This window comes from Bidens hawaiensis, unplaced genomic scaffold (genome assembly GCF_021521415.1).
Source record: "Bidens hawaiensis isolate Kalapana, Puna unplaced genomic scaffold, B.hawaiensis_p1.1 tig00010985_1, whole genome shotgun sequence".
Taxonomy (NCBI): domain Eukaryota; kingdom Viridiplantae; phylum Streptophyta; class Magnoliopsida; order Asterales; family Asteraceae; genus Bidens; species Bidens hawaiensis.
Window position 1 is genome coordinate 287,382 of NW_027491850.1, and position 23,933 is coordinate 311,314.

A 23,933-nucleotide genomic window follows, 5' to 3' on the forward strand; every position below is an offset into this window, starting at 1 on the left:
GGAATGGTATGGACACATTACATTACCTTATCACATCTTATCTTCTCTAGCAATCTCTTAATATACACTTATATTTAAGAGCAATCTAGTCTGATTCTCACGCCGGAGGGTGGTCACAAGGAGGTACCCCCCCCCCCCTTCTCAGTGACGAGCTCACGGTGTCTGTTTTGCAGGTCACCAGAAGAACCATCTTTGCCGGACATAACCTCTCATGGGAAACATCTATTTAACCCCAAGATTATCCGTAATCTGCCCGGGGTCAATTAGTGTTTCTTCATTGGCGCCATCCGTGCATAAAGCAAGAACTTATTCTTTTTCAGTTTTTTCAAAACTTCTGGAAAGATGGTTAACGTTACTCCAGTCCCCAGGCCAGGAAGTAACCAAGAAACCCCGGTAACCATAACCCCAGCTACTGGGGGGAACACCGGCGAATACACACGTTTTACGAACACTACCCCGGTTACCCAAGCCGGGGCAAGTGCAGTAAATTTTACGAACACTACCCCGGTCACTCGAGCCGGGGCAAGTGCAGTAAACAATCATCCCCTGGGATTCATTGATACCCAGGCGGAAAGACGACAGACGAGGTTCCCCCACCAAACACTTGATCAAGTTAAAGCGTGGGCGGAAGCACGTCAAAAGGAATTCCAAGCTGAGTTGGATGAACGCTTACGTTCACTCCAACAGGCTGACGAATTCGGAAGCACTCAACAGCTCAACATGAGCAATGAGTGCGAGTACTTGGACGATGATTCGGAGGAATCCGACACCGACGCAAACCCTCGCCATAGGGCGAAAGGGAAGCGTAAGGAAACGGACTTCCAACCGAGAAGGAATTTTGGAGAAACTTTCAAACCAAAAAACGCGGGTAGAAACCCACGTGACTTCTCCAAAGCTTTTAGACCAACTGTTGCAAATGCGGGAACGTCCAAGTTTGCAAGGGACATTGCGGAAGCAATCGCCCCGAAGAGTGCCAAGCAGATGCCCAACATCGGCACTTATGATGGTATATCCGACCCAGACGATCATTTGAACAGATTCATAGCGGGGGCAACCGTCAGCAACTGGACAGAACCCACGTGGTGTTATATGTTCCAGATGACGCTGGTTGGAGCAGCCAGAGCGTGGTTCGACCGTTTACCGGTCCACCACATCTACGATTGGACAGACTTCCAACAGAAGTTCAGCCAACACTTCAGTCAACAAAGGAAGTACACTGAAGAACAATGGACAATCCTCAACTGCATCCGAGAGGAAGATGAGTCTTTACTAGACTTCATCACGCGCTTCAATTCAAAGAAGCTAAGTCTGGGCAGTATTAGCGAAGATCTTGTTCGCGCTGCTTTCATCCAGGGCGCGAAGGACCCAGAGCTCATCCGCACCTTAACAGGTAAAGATGGCATGCCATCCACATGGGATGCCATCATGACAGCAGCTAAACGCTTCGTGGAAACGGAAAGGCAACTGGGTAGAGATCTTCCCCAGAGCACAAACCTCTACACCCAGAAAACAAGAGAAAACAATGTCCTTACCGCCCGACTAAACAAAAAGAGGAAGCTAGGCATTTGGCAGTCAAGGGTAAACTTTGACACCTCATCCGGCTCGCACCCTCGGTTAGGCGGAAAGGATAACATGCAGTCGTCGAACCGGAACTCCAGATGGACGCCACTCACCAAAAGCGTCACCGAGATATTCGACACCGAGAGACTCCCATGGCCAAAGGCTCCAATAATCCGAGAGCGTCACAACGCTGATCAGAGCAAATTCTGTGACTTCCACAGGACAAGAGGCCACAACACCGAGGAATGCGTAGACTTGAAGGACATCGTCGAAGCATTTGTCAGAGATGGGACGCTCACGCACCTCGTGGCGTAATGAACGTTGAGCAGGCTAATGCGTGTAGAACCCCAGTTGGGGAAAACACGAATAAAACTGCAGCTTCAATGTCGGAGACTACATACTGCGAAACAACGAGATTCCGAACCAAGTGCATATCGGCTCGAAAGGCTCGATGACACTCCCAAGAACATGGAAGGGAGCTCAATTACACAGTCTGCATGTAGATCAATTCCAAACTTGTAAAGAAAGGGCCCAGAGCCACTTCTAATGGAAATGATTCTCCTTATCACATTGACGCTGATAATCTTACATTTATACTTACGAACTTTCCACACTGATATGCCGGTCTTCACCGCATACATAAGTGGGGAAGTAAGTCGTTGCGTGTGGAAGGCGGCAAAACCCGCATAAAGACAAAAAACGGCCAACCTTCACGCAGGTCAGTTATAGGTAAAGTTGGGTCATCCCACTAAATGAAAGTGCCGGTCCTACCCGCACAAATCATGATAGAGGAAACCGAACTAACCTATTGACAACCGCGCGTCGAACGGTTAACTTATCCAAAACACTGATATGCCGGTATTCACCGCATAAATAAGTGTGAAAAGAAGTCGTTGCGTGTGGAAGGCGGCAAAACCCGCATAAACACAAAAAACGGCAAGAATTTCTAAGGAAAAGATGAGGAAAACCTTCACGCAGGACAGGTATAGGTAAAGTTTGGTCATCCTACTAAATGCAAGTGACGGTCTTACCCGCACAATCATGATAGAGGAAACTGAACATTAACCTATTGACAACCGCGAGTCGAAAGGTTAACTTATTCAGAACACTTAGAAAATCTCTTAAGGAAAGAATGAGGAAAACCTCCACGCAGGTCAGATATAGGTAAAGTTTAGTCATCCTACTAAGTGAAAGTGACGGTCTTACCCGCACAATCACGAAAGAGGAAGCAAAACTTTAACCTATTATCTGCCACGTTGATAGGTTAACTTATCCAAAGTACTTAAGAAATTACTAAGTTAAACTAAAATATGCACAAGCGAATCATATATTGTTTATGCGGCAAAACAAGTGCCAAATTAAACTATAATATGCATGAGCAAGTCGTATAACGTTTATAAAGCAAGAGTGACGGTCCTACCCGCACAAAAGATTTATATTCCATAAAAATTCAACTGTTACAAGAATGGCCGGGTATCTACCCGCCTACAAGAATATAAATCTATACAAAGATATAAACCTATCCTAACAGTGGGAAGGATCTAAAGGTTCAAGCTTCAGGACCACTCCCTCCAAACCCACTTGTACCCGCACCATCAGTTGGCTGTGGCAGTTCAAGGAAGGTCTTGAGAATGGTTAGCCCATCATCAGCAGCAGCAACTTCGTTCACCTTCTCCACCACCGGGTGCGGGAAGGCGGCATACGGGTTCACTGCTTGGTCATATACAGCTTCAGTATCCACATCATATAAAGGGAAGTTGGAAGGCGGGATGCCCTTCTCAACGAACCCTAGACCGAGCAGGAAGCCAGCCTTTTCCCCATCCTCATGAGAAGCGTTCAGGGCTGCGCTCATGGCATCGTCATATGATGTGTCCGTAAAGACCCGATGCACAACCTACAAAACAAAAATACAAGTATCAAAACCTTTTCTAAGTACAAAGAAAAGCGTAAAGATATTATGAAGCTATGCATACCTGCGACAACGCTTCTCGTAGAAGCCATTCCTTGGTAACCAGAGCCTCCTGGAGGGCAGCTTGAGCTTCATTACGGGCGCGTTCGGCTTCGTTCTTTGTAAGGTTGGCAAGCAACACATCTTTGGCTGCAGCCTCTTCGACGCCCCTTAGCTTACGCTCAGTGTGGTCAAGCACCCCCCTCTGGTCCAAGATCTCTTGGAGCTTCTTGGCATCTTCCATGGCCAAGGCATCATGAGCCTGCTGGAGCCTCTCTAATTTGGCTTTGAGCTCCTCATTCTCAGTGCGTAGAGGCTCAGCAACAGCTTCAGCCTTGGTGGCCCTCTCAGTTGCGTTCCGTGCAGTTTCCTTAGCCAACCGAAGCTGTTCATTAACAGCTTGGGTAGCCTTGGAACGGGCCTCGAGACGGGCCTGAACTTCAACCTCGAGGGCCTTGAAGGCCTTCTCCTTCTCCGCAGCAACGGCGGAGAGTCTCCTGTTCTCCTCCCGGATAGCCCGCGCCTGAGCTACTTCTTGGATACGAGCCGCCTTTAACTTGTCGTTTTCACGACAAAGCAGCTCGACGCGCGGCTGCATCCGGGCAAGGAGAATTCGAAGCTCGTTTGTCAGCCTACCCTCTTGGTAGCTCGACATAGCTTCTCCCAGTGCACCACTGGGGGCGGCGTGGCGCGCCCACTCGACGCAATCCACAGCCGTCCGAAGGGTGGTTCCCCGGCGGATGTTCCACCGCGGAACAAACACCTCATTCGAATCCGACACTGCAAAAACAAAAAGCAGTTAGGAAAAGATGATAAAAAACAAAAATATATATAAAAAGGCCAAAATAACCCTACGCACCTGTAGGGTCGACAGTAGGCCGGTAGCCGCCAAACCCATCACCCGAACCTAACGGATATCCATCCAAGAGGTCAGGCAGATGGGAAGAAGGCAAAGATTGGCTAGAAGCCCCGAACATACCTGCTGAACCGGCCAGGGACGAGGTAGTCGCCGGCGCCGGAGGCACGGTCGAAGCCACTGCGGTAGAGACCATCGGAGGTGAACTCATAACCGTGGCCGCCGCTGCGGAAGAACCCGCAGAAAATATCACCACCGGCTCAGTGAAGGATTCCGTGAAGATCGCGCTGACAGCCGGCGGGGATGATGTTACAGTTGGAACAGTTGCCTCAACGGGATGAGCAACTGAACCAACACTTGAAACAGGCGCAGCCGCCTGGGTCATCGCCTCGGGTAGGTTGACCAAACCTACCGTCGTGGGTCCAGAGGTACTCCTCCCTGCACCACTTTGGAATGCAGTTGCATCCACGCCTGCGTGAAGACAAGATAGTTAAATATAATGGCGGAAAGATATGAAGTTAAAGTTTACACTTACGAGTCCTCTTGAGCTTGAAGGTGCGAATAGGCGGGGACGAACCCGATGGAGCCGGCCTCTTCACGCCGGTCACCGTCGTTGTACTAGGTTGCCCGGAGGTGACAGCTGTCTCAACCTCCGGAACAGTGGTCTCATCACCACTAGGGTTCCCCGCCACCTCTTCACTCTCGGTCTCTGACTCTGACCGATTCCCATGATCGGCAGTGGAGGCAACCTTCGCCTTACCATTCCCGCCAGCAGCCTTCTTCTTCCGCGTGAAGAAAGGACCATCTGCGGATTCCTCATCAGAAGATGACAAAATTAGAGGAATTCCAGCAGAGGTTTGAGCATTCACAGGGCGAGGGTTAAATAACTCCTTACCTGGCCGCGTGGCGCTCATGATCGGGTGGCCCGGCGGGTAGACCTCCACAAACCGATCCGCCGTTTGCTCCAAGATGGGCAACTCGTTCTCATCAAGAGCACGGGTACCCATCCGAGCGGGACCACCAGCTTCCCGCGGATGCAGGAGCGACTGTAGGTCGTTTCCCTCTGAAAATAAAAGAGAAACAGTTAGAAGAAAACTTTAAGTCAGCAAAGAAGACGGAGCATACCGTAAGGGATAGAGTTCAAACCGTATTCGAGGACGATGGGGATCTGTGGCGCCTCCGCCCCAGCATCTTTCCACACCCGGCTCATCCCGAGCATCACCATCCCGGACTCCGCAAAGCGGTAAACCGGAGACTGGACCCGGGAAATCTTGGAGAACCATTCCGCCTCCTCGTAGTTGAAGGCGTGAAGGTTCGGGAGAGCTCTCCCGTTCTTGAACGTCATCGCTATGGGGACGACGCGAGCGGAGATATAGAAGAACTCCCGCTTCCAAGACCGAAGACTGCGCTCGGTAGCGCAGATCTTCAAACCCTTGATCCGAGTGACCAAGGTATACCACCCCTGGATGCACCTCCAGGAATAGAAGGTCATCAGGCGGTCGACATGGGGCTCCACGCCCAGAATGAGGCACACCCATTCAAAATGGCGGATCTTTGCGATTGCCATTGGGTGTACCTCCGTCAGGTGCACACCGTGTCTCTCCAGAACACGGTATACAAACTTCGTCAATGGGAACCTGAGATTCCCATAGATGAAGAATGCAGCATACACCCCTATTTTGCCCTTGGGGGCATCGTACACCGTCTGGTGTGGCTCAGGAAACTCAGGCTCGAAAGGCTCGAGCATGAACTTCCTGACGATGTACTGATATTGGTCGACGGGAAGAGCACACTGGCACTCGCTAGCAGTACTCTTATCGTCCCTATCAGAAGTGGACGTCGGGTTCTCAGAATACACGTCCGACTCTTCAGCAGTAACTTCAAGATCATGAGAAGACATGTTTTGAATGTAAACAAGAACGATTTCAGGAGAATGCTCGACAGAAAAGTTAGAGTATTCGCCGGAAATCGTTTAGAAGAAGAGAGGTGAAACTGTGAGTTGAGATGCAACCGTAAGTGATTTAGTACCGTAAGTGAGACTAAAATTTTGTGTATTCGTGTGAACTTTTCGTACTTGTCGATTGAAATTACAGTCTGATGGATAAATTTCTTAATGATGTGTGATTTCGATTAAATGTTCAACATTGAATCTGAGTGTTTCTGGATGCTGATTGCTTGTTTAAATAATTTTGTTGTTTCTGATCAATTATATGCAGCAATTGTGTTTCTGATTATTCGTATAATGTAACTTTATTGTTTCTAATCATTTATATGCTGTAATGTTGTTTTTTTTTATCATTTATGTGCCGTAATTTGTGCTGTAATTTATGTGCAATTTTATTGTCTATTGATCTGTGTGACTGAAGATTGAATTTCAGTCTTGTGGATGAATAACTTGATGATGTGGATGAATATAACCTAATTATGTGTGATTTATATTAACTAGTTCTTAAAGTCATAGCGTGTGTTTTCACTTTCGCAACATTCTTTAGGGTAGATTGATTCTAGATATTTGTTTAATGTTATTGTTCTTGAATTGATTTGATTGGTGACAGAGATACGTCAACCGTTACAACAATGTGGAGCTTGGAGCCTTGGGAAGGGGTTAGATTCAACAACATATTTCTGCAGCTTTTTACAGTAATCATCAAGAACATAATGCACACTCATAAACATGATTTAACTGACTTCTGTTGATGTAATACATGCAGCCATACCAACTGTTGTTGTAATCTCTGAGATTCTGAAGTCAGATGGAATGGCAACTCAGAACTGTAAGAATAATAACTTCTTTGTTTATCAAATTACATCAAACATTGAATCTGAATCACTTGCTTTGGTATTTTGAAACAGTGATCTCCATTTCAACTATTAAAAACAAGGATGAAAGAACTGGCAAATACATTCAGAAGGCCAAGGTTTGCAGGTTTCATTCAATTTTGTTTAAATATCTAACCACGTTATCTTACGCGCTTGATATTGATTTTAGATTGAAGTTGTGTTGACACTGAATGAGCAATATGATAACTCAAAAGCTAAGGAAAACATAGTGAAGAAAAAGAATGCTCAACATAAGGTCAGTCTTGCTTTCTTATTTTCCATGGTATCACTAAGTTGACTCTTTGACTTTTTTCTAAGTGCAAATATGTTAATATCTCATAGACTGGAGTCAAGAAGGCTGGTGGAACACCCCATGATGTCACTGCTTGTAAATCACAGGTTGGTTGTGAATAAAGATGATGATTTATATGATTTGTGATTTGTGTCTGACTCTCTTTATCATCACAGGATGTAATAGTTGATGGTAAGACTGAAGTCAAGAAGGCAGTGGATGAGACCAAGGTCGGTTTTTGTTTGTTTTTTTTTGGTTTCAGTTTGATGCTAAAAATTATTGTAATTAGTTTCATTCTCCCTTGCAGATTAAAACTGAGATTAAGAAATCCGCATCCAGCAGCGGTAGCTGAAGGGAATGCTGATCAGCAGGAGCGAATAGAGACAAGATTTTAGTAATGTTGTATGATAATATGAGATTTTAGTTCCAGTTGATTTCTTCTGACATGACTGTAGTTTTCACATATTTCAATCATGCACACACATAATAATTAAATCACAACATATTCTTTTGAGTGGTTTGTAAGGTTTGATGAATCTGGATTGTATATGAGGAAATCTGCGGAGGATCAAGCCTTGATCTTTGAGAGATAAATAAAGGCACTTGCATGTAATAACTCATTTTTGTAAATAAAAGATGAACTTCCGTTTTTTATAGCAAATCTAAACATCTCAGTTTAATAATTAAAAAGATATCATAAACCATGTTTATCGGTACACCTGTGACCACTCGGTTTAATAAATAAAAAGAGGTTGGATAGCAGGCCGATAAGGTAAAAATAACAACACACATGGGCGTCTTCAATACAAAACTAATTTTACATAGGGAATCAACAGAACTGGACAATCAATGTGGGGATGGAGACTCGGTACGTATAAAATTTTTCTTGTACACTTGCACTGCGTGCAAAAAGACCGGTGAGGGAACCCCCGGGGCCACAAGTAATCCTTCGCCCATGCGGATAATGGAAGCATATGTATCGTGAATTGAATAATACATGTGCACATAAATGCTTGACCTATATGATATATTATGTGAGTTAGAATTGTATGATGCATCACAATTAAAACCAACAATACATAATGTGGTTTCCGGTCCACCAACGTTAATCAGCATCCGTGCCGAAGCCACCGCCACGTTCCCATACCACCACCCCTTTAACGCCGCTTTGTTTGTTGTACTAATACCGTCAACACCATTAACGTTGCTTGCCGCCCCTCTGGTGTGTTTAACGCCAACAGGCGTCAATCGACAAATTTGAATTATTTAAACACAAAAAAGTTGACCCTCTTTTGAGTTTAGGCGGGATATAAATAAATAATAAACCCTGACGACTCTTCCCAGACACGCACAAACCAAACCGCCATGGATTCAACCAAACACACCTGCTTAAAACTCCAAACCCCCCAGCCAATCTTCATCAAAGGCACCTGGTTTCCTTCTCACTTCCATCTCTCCGTCACCGATGGTCTCAATGCTTGGACCTGCAACGGTTTCACTCACCAACCATTTCAATCCAATTATCACTTATTGTTCCTTTAAACCCTAACGCCGTCTTTTTCGTTTGCAGCGTCAGAAGAGGAGGTCAAAGAGAGAGCGTCTAATTGGGATCAACCCGTATCCGACTACATCCATATGTCGGAGCGGTATCTAGGGTTTCAACAACCCGGTTCGGTTTACGGGTTCGCTGATGCTGGATCCGGATTTAAACGAGTAGGTACTCTTATGTTTACTGATTATTATGCTTTAATTTTAAGATAAATTGGAAATATATAAGCTCTGATCAACTAGTTAATTGATTGTTTACAAATAATTACTGCAAAACAAACCTTCAGAATAGGTGTAAACGAGCCAAGCATATCCCGAGCTTGATCTCTGCTCGTTTCGACTTACGAGAGCTTGAGCTCAAGCTCCGCTCGTGGCTGTTTCTTCAAGCTTGGGCTTGGCTCGAGCCCGGCTGGTTTGTTATGTTTTAATCAATTTATATATGTTTTTAATTGTTTTTATGTATATTGAGAAGAACCTTAAACGAGTCAAAGCTCGGCTGTGTAGTGTGAAAACTAATACATGGAGGTCTAAAGGTAAAACTTAAAATTACACAAGGCTTGTTAAGGCTTGACGACCCTAATGAGCTTCCCATACAAGGCTCGAGCTCGGGCTTGATAACTAAACAAGCTTTATTTGACGCTGCGGCTCGGATCAAGCTCAGAAAAGCTCGGCACGTTTCGAGGTTTTTATCAATTCGATCTCGAGCAGCTTAGCTCATTTGCGCCCCTAGCCCTAATTCTATTTATTATTTGATAGGTTTGGAGAATCATAGACTTTGAGCGCTGCTAATACCATACTTGTATCAGTTTGATCTCGTTGTCCTCGAAAGGACTTAAAAAATCATTGTTTTAAGTTCACTTTTGTGATGCTAAATCCCTTGCAGTTATCATGGACTTTTGAAAAAGAAGGTACAAAGCTAGAGTGGAGATGGAAATTTAAACCAGCTGAAAATAGTATGAAGGTAACCGCAGGAATCTTGGATTTCCTGATGGATGCTAACATACGCCTAAGTGTAAGATAACACACAGTTTGCTATTTTTCTTTTATTGTTACTTGTTAATGTTCGTTAACAAAACAGGAGGAAGTTGTGATGAAAACAAAGTCCAATGATAAACTAAAAGCAGAAGCTGAGGAGTGTCTAGAACAAAGTGAGAGGTTCCAGAATGAGAAGGCAGAGTTTGAAACTAAAATTTATACTAAGGTATTTCTTATATGCTCCAAAGTTAATGAAATTATATGTTAACAACTGCTAGTAATTAGTAAATCAACATTATGATCTTGTGATCTTATCTTGTGCAATTGTAACCATATTTAAATATTGTAGTTTCTTGGCGTGTTGAACTCAAAGAAAGCAAAACTGAGAGAGCTCAGAGACCGGGTGTCATCAGATCATGCAAAATCACATGATGACGATGATGAATCGAGTCAGAAAACTGAGACGTATGATGGTGATACTGAAGATGAAGAAGACACTTCTATGCATATTACCAGCACTTCAAAGGGCACGTCTCATGGTCAGAAAAGAAAGTAGGAGTTTGGTTCTTGAATATGTGTTTATGGTAAAATGTTTATACTTTCGTATGTTGACATGAAGTCTATGTACATGGTTCGGTTTAATTTAGGTCGGATTATGGTTCTTGTTTTGCCAAGGTCACGTGGTCTTTGGCATGAGGATAGAGCCTTTGGACTAGGGTTGGCTCGAACCTAGTCTCGTTCGTGCACCTAAGCCGGTACTAGGAAAATGCAAACCAAACTAACTCGCCTTTTTTTTCTTTTGTGAAACATATATTCTCACAATAAGAAAAATAAATGTGGTAGCATAATTTGGTGGAATAATTTGGATGGAAGTTTCACTCATCTAAAAGGAGCTTCCATTCAAATAGGAGTTTTTCCTAGTATGATGCGTAATAGTTTTACTCATGTAATATAATTAAAAGAATTTTTAACTTTTTATAAAGAAGAAAACGAGTTGATTTGTGAGAACAACATGGATGTTGCTAAGTACTGTTTTGGGAATACAAAAAAGAATAATAAGTTGACAGCTCCATCAATATAAAAAGAGATTATTGAGTGCTTTGCAAAAGAAGTAACCGAAATGCTTTGTGAAGAAATTAAAGATGCTGTGTTTGGGTTGTTAGCATATGAGTCTAGTGCAGTGGCGGATCTAGACTTGAAACTTAGGGGTAGCGCTCAAAATTTTTTTTTCCCCATAGTTCATACAATGCTAACGAAACAAATATAAAAAAAACGACAACAAATAAATTTAAATACACGGGCTGTAAATTTCTCCTCTTCGGTTTTTAATCGCTTGAAATCGAGCCATTACATCTTCTTCATTTACTTTATCAAACGTCTCTCTTTCGACCGCACAAATTAAAGCATTGTTCAAATACTCATCACCCATTCAATTGCGCAAATCCGTCTTTATAAGCTTCATTTTAGAAAAACATCTTTCAACGGTTGCAGTTGCGACCGGTAAAACCAACGCTAGCTTCAATATTCGATAAACCAAAGGAAAAGTTGTGTGTTTTCCGGTTTTCACCATTACACAAACAAGATCACCCATTCCACCCAGATTTGCAAATTTCTCATCTTCCTTTAAAGTGTAATAAAAGGTGGTAAGATCACTCGAAATACAACTTCTTTCTTCGTTAGTAAAATCGTTCGGATACATCTCTGAAAAAGCCACTATCTTAAATATGTCAAACTTAGAAAACGAATCACAAGAATTTAAACCCGACATATTTTCTAACAAACTAGTCGAGACCTCACTAAATCTATTTCCAAGTTCTTGAATTTGCATATCCAAAACCGTATTAAAAACTTCAACCTCAAAATGATGTCGATTAGTAAGGGCATTCTTTTAGTTTCTTTGACTACCATAACTTTCCGCCATATCTAACATCTTAATCTTGTTTTTTCCACAAAAAGATGTCACTTTTGCCAACATCTTGTCAAATCCGTTTTGTCTTAGATTATTCAATGCTCGATTTGTCCCGCTTATCAACTTAGCCGCTTCTAACAAATCTTGACTCTTTTTTTGAAGATGTTTTGCTAGAGCATTTGTGAGGCCTAAAATTTCATCCAACAAGTGTATATAAAACACAAATTCAAGTTTCTTAAAATAGGATAGAATACCTTTCGCATTGGATCGTTGTTGCATGCTCTCTCCATCTACTTTAATAAATTTAAGTACCTCAACAACTTCCGGGAATAATTTTAACAAACTTGTGATTGTTCTATGATGAGAACCCCATCGTGTGTCTCCGGCTCGTACAAGGGAAACCTCTTGGTTTAATCCTTTTCCTGTTTTAATCTCACCAAGAAGAATTTCATTTTCCACTCTCTCTTTTTTTAACTCCATCATCATATCTTTTCTTTTGCAAGAAGCACAACCGTATTAACAACCATGCCAAGAGATTCATAAAATTCTTTAACACCGGTATGTTATTTTGCAACAGCCACAATCACTAACTGAAGTTGATGAGCAAAGCAATGTATGTAATGTGCTGATGGATTATCTCTTAAAATCAAAGCTTTTAATCCATTAAACTTTCCTCTCATGTTGCTTGCATCATTATAACCTTGACCCATCAAGAAGAATTTCATTTTCCACTCTCTCTTTTTTTAACTCCATCATCATATCTTTTCTTTTGCAAGAAGCACAACCGTATTAACAACCATGCCAAGAGATTCATAAAATTCTTTAACATCGGTATGTTATTTTGCAACAGCCACAATCACTAACTGAAGTTGATGAGCAAAGCAATGTATGTAATGTGCTGATGGATTATCTCTTAAAATCAAAGCTTTTAATCCATTAAACTTTCCTCTCATGTTGCTTGCATCATTATAACCTTGACCCCTGGCCTGTGTAAACAATTATAAACTATAGGATACACAATTTAAAGTTTATGTAACAAAAGTATTAAACGAATTACTTACTTGATCAATGCTCAACTGGTTATTTGATAATAAAGAAACGATGGCTTCTTTAAGAGTTGCAAAAGATGTATTATTTACGTGAGCAACACCAATTAAACTCTCTTTAACAACCCCGCGTTTATCAACATATCTCAAAACTACGGTCATTTATTCTTTTTGAGACACGTCACTAGACTCATCGGTTAACAACCCAAACACGTCATCTTTAATTTCTTCACAAAGCTTTTTGGTTACTTCTTTCGCAAAGCAATCGATAATCTCTTTCTGTATTGATGGAGCTGTTAACTTATTATTCTTTTTGGCATTCCCTAAACAATACTTACCAATATCCGGGTTGTTCTCACAAATCAACTTTAAAACCGCAAGAAAAAGACCTTTAGAAAAAGAGTCTCCAGATTTATTATGACCACGAAATGATAAACTATTTTCTAACAAGAATCTAGAACTACGAACAGAACCCAATAATCGATACCAATTTGCAATCTTTTCTTCATTTATGCTTAGTGACATTCGCCTCATAGGATCGCTTTTGGTTCAAAAGATTACCACATTTTTGCATCGCTTTATTATGAGCACTATTAACTTCCCCAACATGTTCCTTTAAAGCACCCGATTTAGTCCAATTACAAAAGCCTCCACTAACAAAAGCCTCTCTCCCACCTTAATTACCAACACGTCCATTAAATAAGTAACAACATAAGCAATATGTTTTTTCTTGTTTAGTGCTATACTCCAACCAATCATATGTATCAAACCATTTGACATTAAAACGTCTCCGGCCACTAGAATATTTTGTCCATTTAAAGTCATGACCTCGTGATTGAAAAGCCTTTTTAACAAGATATGCTCTTCTTATGTCATCTATTTGATTAGGATGATTATTAGCTTAGGTGGTCTATCACCGGGATTCGAAGGAAGATCATCCAAATTGATTTTCGAACGTATTGAAGGACTTGAAGCTGAAGGAATATTTGAACTTGGACCGATATCTTCATTTTCTTGCAAATTATTAACCGTATTTGAACTTGAAGTTGGAATATTTAAACTTGGTGGGGAACCGATGTCATCGTTTTCTTTTCTTTGACGTTTCAAAATGTTGCTAATAAGAGATTGTTTACTCATCTTCAATTCCTCAAAGTTCCCTAAACAAAATTTGAACCAAAAACCTAATATCAATTCCAATTTAAACATAAAACTAAAAGCTAAATACAATAAATATATATAATTAATTCCAAATATTAATTCCAAACGGACCAAACATAAACCCTATATATATAATGTTTACAAATTACAATAAAAAATCTTAGTTATTAATTATCATAGTTCTTATCGAGAAGAATCAAAGATGGAGAGGTGGCAGAGTGGCGAACGGGCCAAACGGCGGACTGGTGGCGGTGGTGGCTGGTCGGCGGTCGCCTGGTCTGGGCGTCTGGGTCGGCTGGTCGGGCGCTACAGTGGTGAACTGGCGATTGAACTGCTTTGGTTTGGCTCCTACAAAACCTACAGGCTGCGTCTGTTTCTTTTATTATTTTTTTTATTTAATTATTGTATTATTTGGGTTTTTTGTTTTGGGCTTGGGCTTTTGTCAATTTGTTGTTTAATTATTAAATTGATTGGGCTTATTTTTGTTAAAGGGTAACGTTATTTTTTGTTCAGAGGGTAATGAAACACGAAAAACCGACAAAAAAATTTTTTTTTACACTACCAATAAGACGTTGAGGGGTAGCGGAGGCTACCCCTCCTCATACTATATGTCCGCCATTGGTCTAGTGACATGTCTTGAAAGGAACAAATGGCAGTAGCTAGTAGTTGTGAGATATGTTGATAAAGTAGGAGTTGTTAAAGAGAGTTAATTGGATTCATGTGAAGAATACATACTCTTCAACTCTTAAAGAAGTCATCGTTTCTTTATTAGTAGATAACCAGTTGAGCATAGATCAAGTAAGTAATACGTTTCATACTTTCATTACATAAACTTAATAAAGATTATATTGTATCCTATAGTTTATTTTTGTTTAAACAGGTCAGGGGTCAAGGTTATGATGGTGCAAGCAACATGCGAGGAGAGTTTAATGGATTAAAAGATTTGATGTTGAGAGATAATCCATCAGCAAATTATATACATTGCTTTGCCATGAACTTCAGTTAGTAACTGTGGCTGTTGCAAGAAAACACACCGATGTTAAAGAATTTTATGAATTACTTGACATAGTTATTAATACGATTGGTGCTTCTTGCAAAAGAAAAGATATGATGTTGGAGGCAAAAAGAAGAGAGTGGAAAAAGAAATTCTCCTTGGTGAAATTAAGATAGAAAAAAGATTAAACCAAGAGGATTTCCTTGCATGAGCCGGAGACACACAATGGGGCTCTCATCATAAAACAATAATAAGTTTGTTAAAATTATTCCTGGAAGTTGTTGAGGTACTTGATTTCATTAAAGAAGATGGAGAGTGTGCAACAACGAATTCTATCATATTTTAAAAGTCTTGATTTTGTGTTTTATATACACTTGTTGGACGATACTTTAGGCCTCACAAATGTTCTATCAAAACATCTTCAAAAAAAGAGACAAGATTTGTTAGAAGCGTCTAACTTGATAAGCAGGACAAATCGAGCATTGAATAATCTAAAGACAAAACAGGCTTGACAAGATGTTGGCTAGAGTGACATCTTTTTTTTTAAAAAAAAACATGAGATTAAGATGTTAGATATGACGAAAGTTATGGTAAAAAAAGAAATCGTAAGAATATCATTAATAATCGACATCATTTTAGGTTGAAGTTTTTAATAAGGTTTAGGATATGCAAATTCAAGAGCTTGACAATAGATTTAGGGAGGTCTCAACTAGTTTGATGGAAAGTCTGGCTTAAATCCTTGTGATTTGTTTTCTAAGTTTGACATATCTAAGATAGTGACATTTTCTTATATGTATCCGAATGACGTTACTAATGAAGAAAGAGGTGTATTTTTGGTGATCTTACGACCTTTTATGACAATTAAGGAAAATAATAAATGTGCAAAATTAGGTGGAATATGTGACCTTGCTTGTGTAATGGTGGAACCGGAAAACACGCAACTTTTTTTTGTTATCGTATATAAATTGAAGGTGGCGTTGGTTTACCGGTTACAAATGCAACCGTTGAAAGTTGTTTTTTTTCTTCTAAAATGAAGCTTATCAAGATGAATTTGTGCAATCGAATTTATGATGAGTATTTGAACAATGTTTTAACTTGTGTGGTCAAACGCTTGATAAAGTAAAAGACGAGGATGTAATGACTCGATTTCAAACTTTCAAAAACCGAAGAGGAGAAATATGCAGCCCATATGTTTAAATTTACTTATTATCGTGTTTCTATTTTTGTTTAGTTTATATTGTACACGGTAAACCATCAACAGTCATCGACATGAACTTACCAAAACCCATATCCTTTACACACTTCCAATGTGCATTCGAAAGTTTTTTCATTGCACTACACAGCGAGTGTGGAGACGATCTGGTCCTTATGCTTGGAACATCATACTTATCATACTTTGTCTTCCGTTTCAACTTCTCTTGTTTTGGTACGACTCTCTCAGCATTATGGACGACCAATATGGTTGCTCTTTCACAAAGTCATCATCAATATCCATTAGTTCTCTCGATGACCCGACCACGACACTATATCCACCTTCACCGTATGATACATTCCCTACATTTATGAACACCGTTGTCAACCGTAAATCCACATATCTAAAATTAGATACCTCTACCAATAAAAATGCTTACAGATTATCATACAAAACAAAATTACCTCTATGTTTCTTCTTAGCCGGTGACATCTGTCCTTTCTACACCTTCTTAGTTGAATGTATGCTCTCAAGGTACTCTACACGCACAAACACAGATTAGAAAATGTAACATACTACAACATCAATAGCTACCAAACTAACAGCGTTTCTTTTACAGCCCCCCAAAAACTGTTTAAAAACTAGCACATACTTTTTTTCTTAAGCTTACTCCCCCTTGTTCACCGTATGCTACATCCCCGACATTTATATCAACCATTGTCAACCGTAAATCAAAACCTATATAAATAACTGCTTCTACCAACATTATGCTTCATGATTATCATACAAATCATACTTACCTCTTTATTTCTTCTCAACCGTTGACTGCTATTCTTTATGTACCTTCTCAGTTTCATCCAGGCTATCGAGGTCCGCTACATGCACAAACACGGATTAGAAGACGTAACATACTATACTATCGACTATCTCAACATTGATAGATACGAACGTAACAACAGCCTTTTTTTTGTTCAGCCCCCCAAAAAAGTGTTAAAAACAAATACATACCTTTTTTCTTAAGCTTATTCCCCTCTTGCTCACCGTATGCTACATCCCCTATATTTATATTAACCGCTGTCAACCGTTAATCCCTATCTCTATAAATAAATGCTTTTACCAAAATTCTGCTACACGATTATCATACACATCATACATACCTCTATGTTTCTTCTTAGTCGGTGACTACTGTGCTTTCTGTACCTTCTCTGTTTCATGTGGGCTCTCGAGGTACGCTACACACACAAAACACGCATTAGAAAACACAACATACTTTACTATCGACCTTCATGCCTGTTTTTGTTACTGCCCCACAAAAATTGTTTAAACACAAGCACATACCTTTTTTCTTATGCTTGTTCCCTTCTTGTGCGTCAACATCCACCGGGTTCGCACTATCGTTTACAAACCTATAAAAGCCAATTCTCTTGGCAATCCTTTCACTTTTTCTCTCTACACAATACATAAACGAAACTTTATTAAACCAAACCCCAAAACTGAAAAGTCGTTTACAATGTACAAATAAACAACCAGATAAACTTATTCAACAATAACAATAACTTACTAGTCGACATCGCTAAAGTACGTTCCATCCGGCTATGACCTGCACCACATAAACAAGTGTCAGTATCTACCACAATCCGAACTACACGTAAAAACACCTACACATCTGCAACACCAGCAGACCTGATTTTACCAGCAACTTGAGTACACAACATACACCAATTAATCAGATACACAGCATACACCAACTAATTATATACACAGCATACACAACATAAACACATCTATATTACACCAGACAACATACCACTAACAACTAAACATCTACCTCCTTTATTATCACCTACACAATCTACCACTCAATGCACCCGGTGTATGACAATGACTAAACCTTACATACACAACACAACGATATGTACAACATCACAAGACGACAAACATAACAACACCATACAACCATCAGCACATCCTATGCACCATCACTAACTACTATCAGACCTACACAACCAGCTACATCGACACATGGCGTTAACACAATAACATCATCTATGCACATACACTAACATCAACAACACTACGCAACCCGTGTAACCTTATACCAACCACCTCGTGTCAGAAACTTATTGTTCATATAGCATCACAAGACCAACACGAAACACAATACTATCAGCACCAGTTGCTGATGAAATAAACTACACAAACCGAAATCTAAACTAATTAAACACCCTTCCATTACTAACTTGAAAACGCACAGTTAACCACCTTAAAAAACAATAACCAACAAACACAGCAACTACACATGTCACATTTTATATATTAATATAAACTACATCTTACTTTTATTTTGATACAATCCTGTCCAACAACCTGTCCATAATAATATGAAAACAGACTCCAAAACCGTCAATACCAACCCACTATCCTACATAGACACACCCAAAGCTACACATATTACAATGCAAAACAGATGAAAACAATCACAATCTCGCTACTACAATAAACTTTAATATGACATTTTCTAGGGTTCGTTTATCAAAAACACAATAAACAACCAACACAACATCTACATCTAAAACGGCTGTACATACCTTCCAAACCACGTGAGTCGTTCAATTCAACTAGCATTCACCAAACCTCCAAATCGATTGTAAACCAAACGCGGTACACTAGACGCCATGACAATTTGTGTTTTATAGAACACCAAATGTGATCAACAGCGTTGAATTCACCGGATTTTTGTGTCCATCGGTTTCATATGCTGAGAGGATTTCGCGCTTCGATGAGTGTGTAGGTGAAATAATGGATTGATTGAGTGTATCATCTGGATTTCCAATAATATATTTGTTCATCGTAATACGTGAAATCATTATAGCAGGAAGAGTGATACACGGGAACAATAATTGATCCATAAGCCGTTCCCCCTAACTAGCTACACACAGATTACTACTTTGCCCTTTTAACTAAATAATATCTGGTTACAAGTTACTATCATTTACCAAACTGCCATTTTCTAACCTAGACCCTAGATCTTTGTAATTAAGAGCTGAGATTCACTTCTCGCACTTCTCGTTATAACAACACTTCTCGCAAGATCCATCCCCTATATATATATATATATATATAATCGTTAAGGGTCTTACAAGGTTAAATATGATGAAGCATACAATTGCCCTTAGTTGAGTCACACTGGCAGGGACCGTTTGATAACCAGTGTCGTGTGTTAGCGATTGTTGATGCCTAAGGTTTAACTAGTTAATCAACTTGATTCGGTTATTGATTATTAATATGTTAAACAGCATGAGATTGATGTTTGTTACATGCTTGAACCTCGGGTGTGATTTGCTTTTGTTAATTGTTTAAACTTTGATTAATTGCTTGCTTAATATTAAAACCAAATCATTGCTAGAGTGATCAACAATCATATTTGCTTACTTCATAATGTTAGGAATTAATTACACGTTGCACTGACCACATATACTCCTCGTGGTTTGACACCCTACTTACCCTAACTAGTTTTAAGTGATTGGGACACCTGATTATTGCTTATACTAGATCACGCCAGTCTAGCGTCATAACCCGTGGACGTAGGTCAGCCGACCGAACCACGTAAATCTCGCATGTTCATCTTCGTTTATTATTTCTCTTACAATATTATTTGTGTTTGTATCTGTTTTGCAATAACCGAATCCCTAATATTCACCTCACCAAGCGACTAATGACTAGCTATTACTAGAACAGATATATTTATGAGTGATAACACTAATGCAAATTTTTAACAATAATACAAATAAAAGATAATTGATATTGCATGTTTCAAAGAGAAGATGCTCCATGTAGTTTCAAACCTTAATAGATTAGTATTCTTTAATACAGATAATAAGACTATGAGGTGTAGATGTCATTTTGCTTCCTACTTTCTAGTGTCATGTCAACGTCACATCATATCCTATCACATTTCGCTATGTTTTACAATATCATGGAAATGGTTACCAATTGACCAATTTATCACTTCCCTCTCTTTTCAAATTAAATAATAATATATATATAACTAAAATTTGTAAAAACATTACCAACTAACTAATACAAAACATTGATTTATAACTAATAAAATCATGTAAATATATTTTATTTATAACATAAAATGAAAAAAATAAAAATTGACGTATACGTCACCAAAATATCATGTAAATATATTTTATTTCTTAAATAATATCAATATAATTAAAATTCAAAAAGATAAAATTATAAAACATATATTAAATATATAATATTACCAAAAAGACAAAAACCCACCATCCTCAACCCCAAACTTCCCATCTTATCTGTTCATCTCTCCTTCAATTCAAGATGAATCCCTTTAGGCTACAAAATATATCTGAAAGAAAAGAAGCTTTAAAGGAGAGACATGATGAGAGCGGCAATTTCATCAGTGAATTTCCCACTACAACCAACAACACCGGGACGGTGTTCGTCGCCGTCAATTGAGCAGCAAAACGAGATCCACACCTCATAGTCTAACCGAAGAAGACTAAAGCGTGTTTTTGTTCCTCGTCTTTACTTTATGCATCAAAACAATTTTAAATTACAAAAATTGAGGTAAATCATAACCAAACATCAAAAAAAATAATATAGCTTATCCGTTATCGTATGGCCTATTCACATTTCAACCCATAATACATCACATCACATCACAATAAATTTGAGATAACATTATATATCTGTCTGCTTTTTAATAGTAAAATATTTATTAAATCTAGAGGGAGGGGCGTCATTTAGATTTTAGATACCTCTTTGGGTAATTTCCATTAGAGCAATATCGTCCATGACAATAAGACCACACTTAGTGGCCAATTGTGGGTGGCGTTTTAGGTCTAAAATGTTAGAGAACATTGCCCCTCGGTATTTTAGGTGGCATTTTGAGGGTGGAAGTTGTGCTCCTTTATAATCTTTCAACCAATCATATTTTTTCCCTTTTAATTTATATTTTTATTTATATAGAATTTACAAAGTAATAAATGTGTAATGATTGCTGGAGAGTTTTGACTACACACCCTTTTTACAAAATGTTGAAATGCTGACTGGCGCAAAATACCCAAGGAAGCTCAGGTTTGACTACGCATGGTCTAAGAGTGAAAGTTGGAAGTTTAATTGATGACATTACAAGTACGAATTACAATCGACCAATTATTTATAGCTGTGATTATTTAAATTCAGTTATTTGATAAAATATAAAAATAATTTTATTTGTGACTATGTACAAAAATAATATAATTTAAACATCTAAATATGTAAAATAAAATTGCCAGCTATATAAATTTGTAACACATAACAGAGTTGAGATCTCTAATGTGTACGTTAAATTTATACGTTTTGTTCACTTTTGTGTTAGAGATGGAGTTATGTATGTATGTTTAGCTCCCCGTTTGTCTTGGAGACGGAGTTAACAATGTTTATGATGAATAATAAAGGTGTTAGATGTTAATATTTTATTCTAGTTTCTAACTACTTTCACTATGAACCATTTTTAGAAAAAACAAAAAATACTTTCACGTGTTTAAAATTAGCTTTTGGGTATTGTTCAAACCAATGACGTGGTGTTCAAGGGGCAAGTCTTGGAGCAACATTAAGGTTGCTGTCATATAGCTTGGGGATTATGGGTTCGAGTAATGAAAACAACTTTTTATGAAAAACATGGCAAGGTTGTGTTCATCATGTCCAAGTTAGCCCGAGATCCCAATCCCCGCGCATAATAGAGCATTGTGCACAGTTTACCTTTTATATTGTTTAATAAAACACTTGTAGCTCCATTCTCCACAAAATTTGTGAATTATAAAACCTAGTCGAATCTTTCTTGGTCAAGATTTGAAAAAATAACTAAGGTTGTTAGGTTGATGATGCTTTGAAACTGTTTAATGAAATAGCTCGCACAAGACATGGCGTATGCTTCAAGGTTTTATTGGTGACATTGCTAGAAAAAAGAGTATAACATAGACATGAGTTGTAAGTTGTTGCTAATCCGTCGCAAATGAGATAACCCACTAACAAATGACCAACGACCTTTTCTGTTAGTAACCACCATTACTGATGAATTTGACAAATATGGTCGTCGATAATCTCCCTTTTTTATATAGTGTGATGTTACCAAAATGAGAAATTACTCTTTAATATTTTTAAGCAAATCTTTGCCCAAGGTGTTTTTGTTGCTGAGACCAAGTGTTGTTACCAAGTGGTGTTGTCAAGTGCATCACACTATCAAAAACAGTCGTTGTCTTAGGTAGTTGCATTAAGCATGTTGTTGTATGTGATGTGATGATGTTTTGTATACTTTTTTTTTTAAACGATAGCGTCAATTCTTTATTTGTTGTGTACACTTTTGAATGGACTCATCAATATGGATGACATTATTGAGGGAGAAAAATTATTCAAGATGATCAAGGTGGGGCTTTGTGAGCCAAAAGAAGTATCCCACTTTATCCGTATTCACCAAATTTTTCTAAGTTAGTCTTTGTTAATTTACACAATATTATTACTATAGTTTAAAATTGGTGATTTGGTGTTGCAGGAGGCCTATTGGTCCTGTACCTGATTGATGCACCTTTTTTTTATTTTTTTGTTTTAAGTAATTTCTTTTTTGTTTTTATAGTTATTATTTTTATTATACCATCGATACTTGTTGAATTCCTGTCAGTTCTTGACCGCAAAACATTGATTCTTATTATTATTATTTTTATTATATTTGTTCGTGGTGGTGTTTTTTTTATTTTTTTTTAATTTTTATATATACCTTAGTTTGTTGTTAGTTAGAAATCACTATTGACTTTTCCCAAGCGTGCCCACGGCTATGCACGTTACCAGACAGCCACAATATTTTAATTGTTATGATCACCCAAATCACCTCTTTTAATTATTAAGATCACCCAAGTCACCTCTTTATAATTTTTAATTCATTTTGGTACTATTCTGGAAAACATTTTTTCCTTAAATTAATAAACAAATAGCAATATTTAACTTACATAATAATCAATTTTTATTGAAATATACTCATGATTTTTGATGAAAATACACTAATTGTGTTTTTATATTTAATCCTTCAAGCTACTACAATTTCTTTAAAGGAAAGTATCATAAAACCCGCATTCTTTCGTGGTTTTCTCAATCAGAGAGTTCGAAATCATAAGTTCAAAGAAACTTTTTATAAGAATGGGTGTTGAATATCCTATATGAGTGAAGTAGCATTTGCAACTAGATTTAGATAGCGGCGTAGCTCGTTGCTCGCTTACCTGCCTCTGTTGTGATTGGATCATTTTATCATAATTATGTTTATATACAACCAAAAAAAAAATTATATAGATGAGTCTTAATCGTGATGACCTACTTAACGGTTCCAGGTCTTCTTTTTAAGTCACAATTATTCAATTTATACAAGTTAAGGGACATTAATAAACAGTTGTTGGATTAAGGGACTTTTATTAGAAAACTAAAAAAATATATTGCTTTTTTATGATTTTTTTTTCAAAGCATGGTATAATTCATTTTCCCTTATATAATGGGAAATAATATCACGTTATGAGTCTTAATCGGCACTTGAATTTAAATCTAACGTTGCCATCGAGCACAAAATAATAATAATATATT

The 23,933-nt window shown here is 38.7% G+C and overlaps 4 protein-coding genes across 4 annotated transcripts; 2 read left to right on the forward strand and 2 right to left on the reverse strand.

Annotated features, from left to right (window-relative positions):
* Nucleotides 1-342: 342 nt before the first annotated feature.
* Nucleotides 343-7,828, forward strand: LOC143536926 (uncharacterized). Its single transcript, XM_077030806.1, has 8 exons — nt 343-393; nt 6,920-6,968; nt 7,076-7,138; nt 7,218-7,282; nt 7,354-7,440; nt 7,527-7,583; nt 7,653-7,706; nt 7,784-7,828. The coding sequence occupies exons 1-8, from the start codon at nt 343-345 to the stop codon at nt 7,826-7,828; spliced, it is 471 nt and encodes a 156-aa protein (XP_076886921.1).
* A 998-nt stretch (nt 7,829-8,826) lies between these two features.
* On the forward strand, nt 8,827-10,888 carry LOC143536912 (DNA repair protein XRCC4-like). Its single transcript, XM_077030794.1, has 5 exons — nt 8,827-8,968; nt 9,047-9,189; nt 9,908-10,036; nt 10,103-10,225; nt 10,349-10,888. The coding sequence occupies exons 1-5, from the start codon at nt 8,842-8,844 to the stop codon at nt 10,553-10,555; spliced, it is 729 nt and encodes a 242-aa protein (XP_076886909.1). The 5' UTR covers nt 8,827-8,841; the 3' UTR covers nt 10,556-10,888.
* Nucleotides 10,889-11,887: 999 nt separating this feature from the next.
* Nucleotides 11,888-12,633, reverse strand: LOC143536927 (uncharacterized). Its single transcript, XM_077030807.1, has 3 exons — nt 12,500-12,633; nt 12,163-12,401; nt 11,888-12,096 (listed from the first exon to the last, which is right to left on the reverse strand). The coding sequence occupies exons 1-3, from the start codon at nt 12,631-12,633 to the stop codon at nt 11,888-11,890; spliced, it is 582 nt and encodes a 193-aa protein (XP_076886922.1).
* Nucleotides 12,634-13,116: 483 nt separating this feature from the next.
* LOC143536928 (uncharacterized) lies at nt 13,117-13,488 on the reverse strand. The gene has a single exon (XM_077030808.1). The coding sequence runs from the start codon at nt 13,486-13,488 to the stop codon at nt 13,117-13,119; it is 372 nt and encodes a 123-aa protein (XP_076886923.1).
* Nucleotides 13,489-23,933: the final 10,445 nt, after the last annotated feature.

What these genes read in the sequence shown, in the direction of transcription:
- LOC143536926 (XM_077030806.1), top strand. Translation starts at nt 343, where the DNA reads ATGGTTAACGTTACTCCAGTCCCCAGGCCAGGAAGTAACCAAGAAACC. An exon ending in GCTTGGAGCCTTGGGAAGGG is followed by an intron (nt 6,969 to 7,075) that starts GTTAGATTCAAC and finishes TAATACATGCAG; the next exon opens with CCATACCAACTGTTGTTGTA. An exon ending in TCACTGCTTGTAAATCACAG is followed by an intron (nt 7,584 to 7,652) that starts GTTGGTTGTGAA and finishes TTATCATCACAG; the next exon opens with GATGTAATAGTTGATGGTAA.
- LOC143536912 (XM_077030794.1), top strand. Translation starts at nt 8,842, where the DNA reads ATGGATTCAACCAAACACACCTGCTTAAAACTCCAAACCCCCCAGCCA. An exon ending in CTGGATCCGGATTTAAACGA is followed by an intron (nt 9,190 to 9,907) that starts GTAGGTACTCTT and finishes AATCCCTTGCAG; the next exon opens with TTATCATGGACTTTTGAAAA. An exon ending in AAACTAAAATTTATACTAAG is followed by an intron (nt 10,226 to 10,348) that starts GTATTTCTTATA and finishes TAAATATTGTAG; the next exon opens with TTTCTTGGCGTGTTGAACTC.
- LOC143536927 (XM_077030807.1), bottom strand. Translation starts at nt 12,633, where the DNA reads ATGAAATTCTTCTTGATGGGTCAAGGTTATAATGATGCAAGCAACATG. An exon ending in TGCTTTGCTCATCAACTTCA is followed by an intron (nt 12,402 to 12,499) that starts GTTAGTGATTGT and finishes TTCTTGCAAAAG; the next exon opens with AAAAGATATGATGATGGAGT. An exon ending in ACAACGATCCAATGCGAAAG is followed by an intron (nt 12,097 to 12,162) that starts GTATTCTATCCT and finishes ATGAAATTTTAG; the next exon opens with GCCTCACAAATGCTCTAGCA.
- LOC143536928 (XM_077030808.1), bottom strand. Translation starts at nt 13,488, where the DNA reads ATGAGGCGAATGTCACTAAGCATAAATGAAGAAAAGATTGCAAATTGG.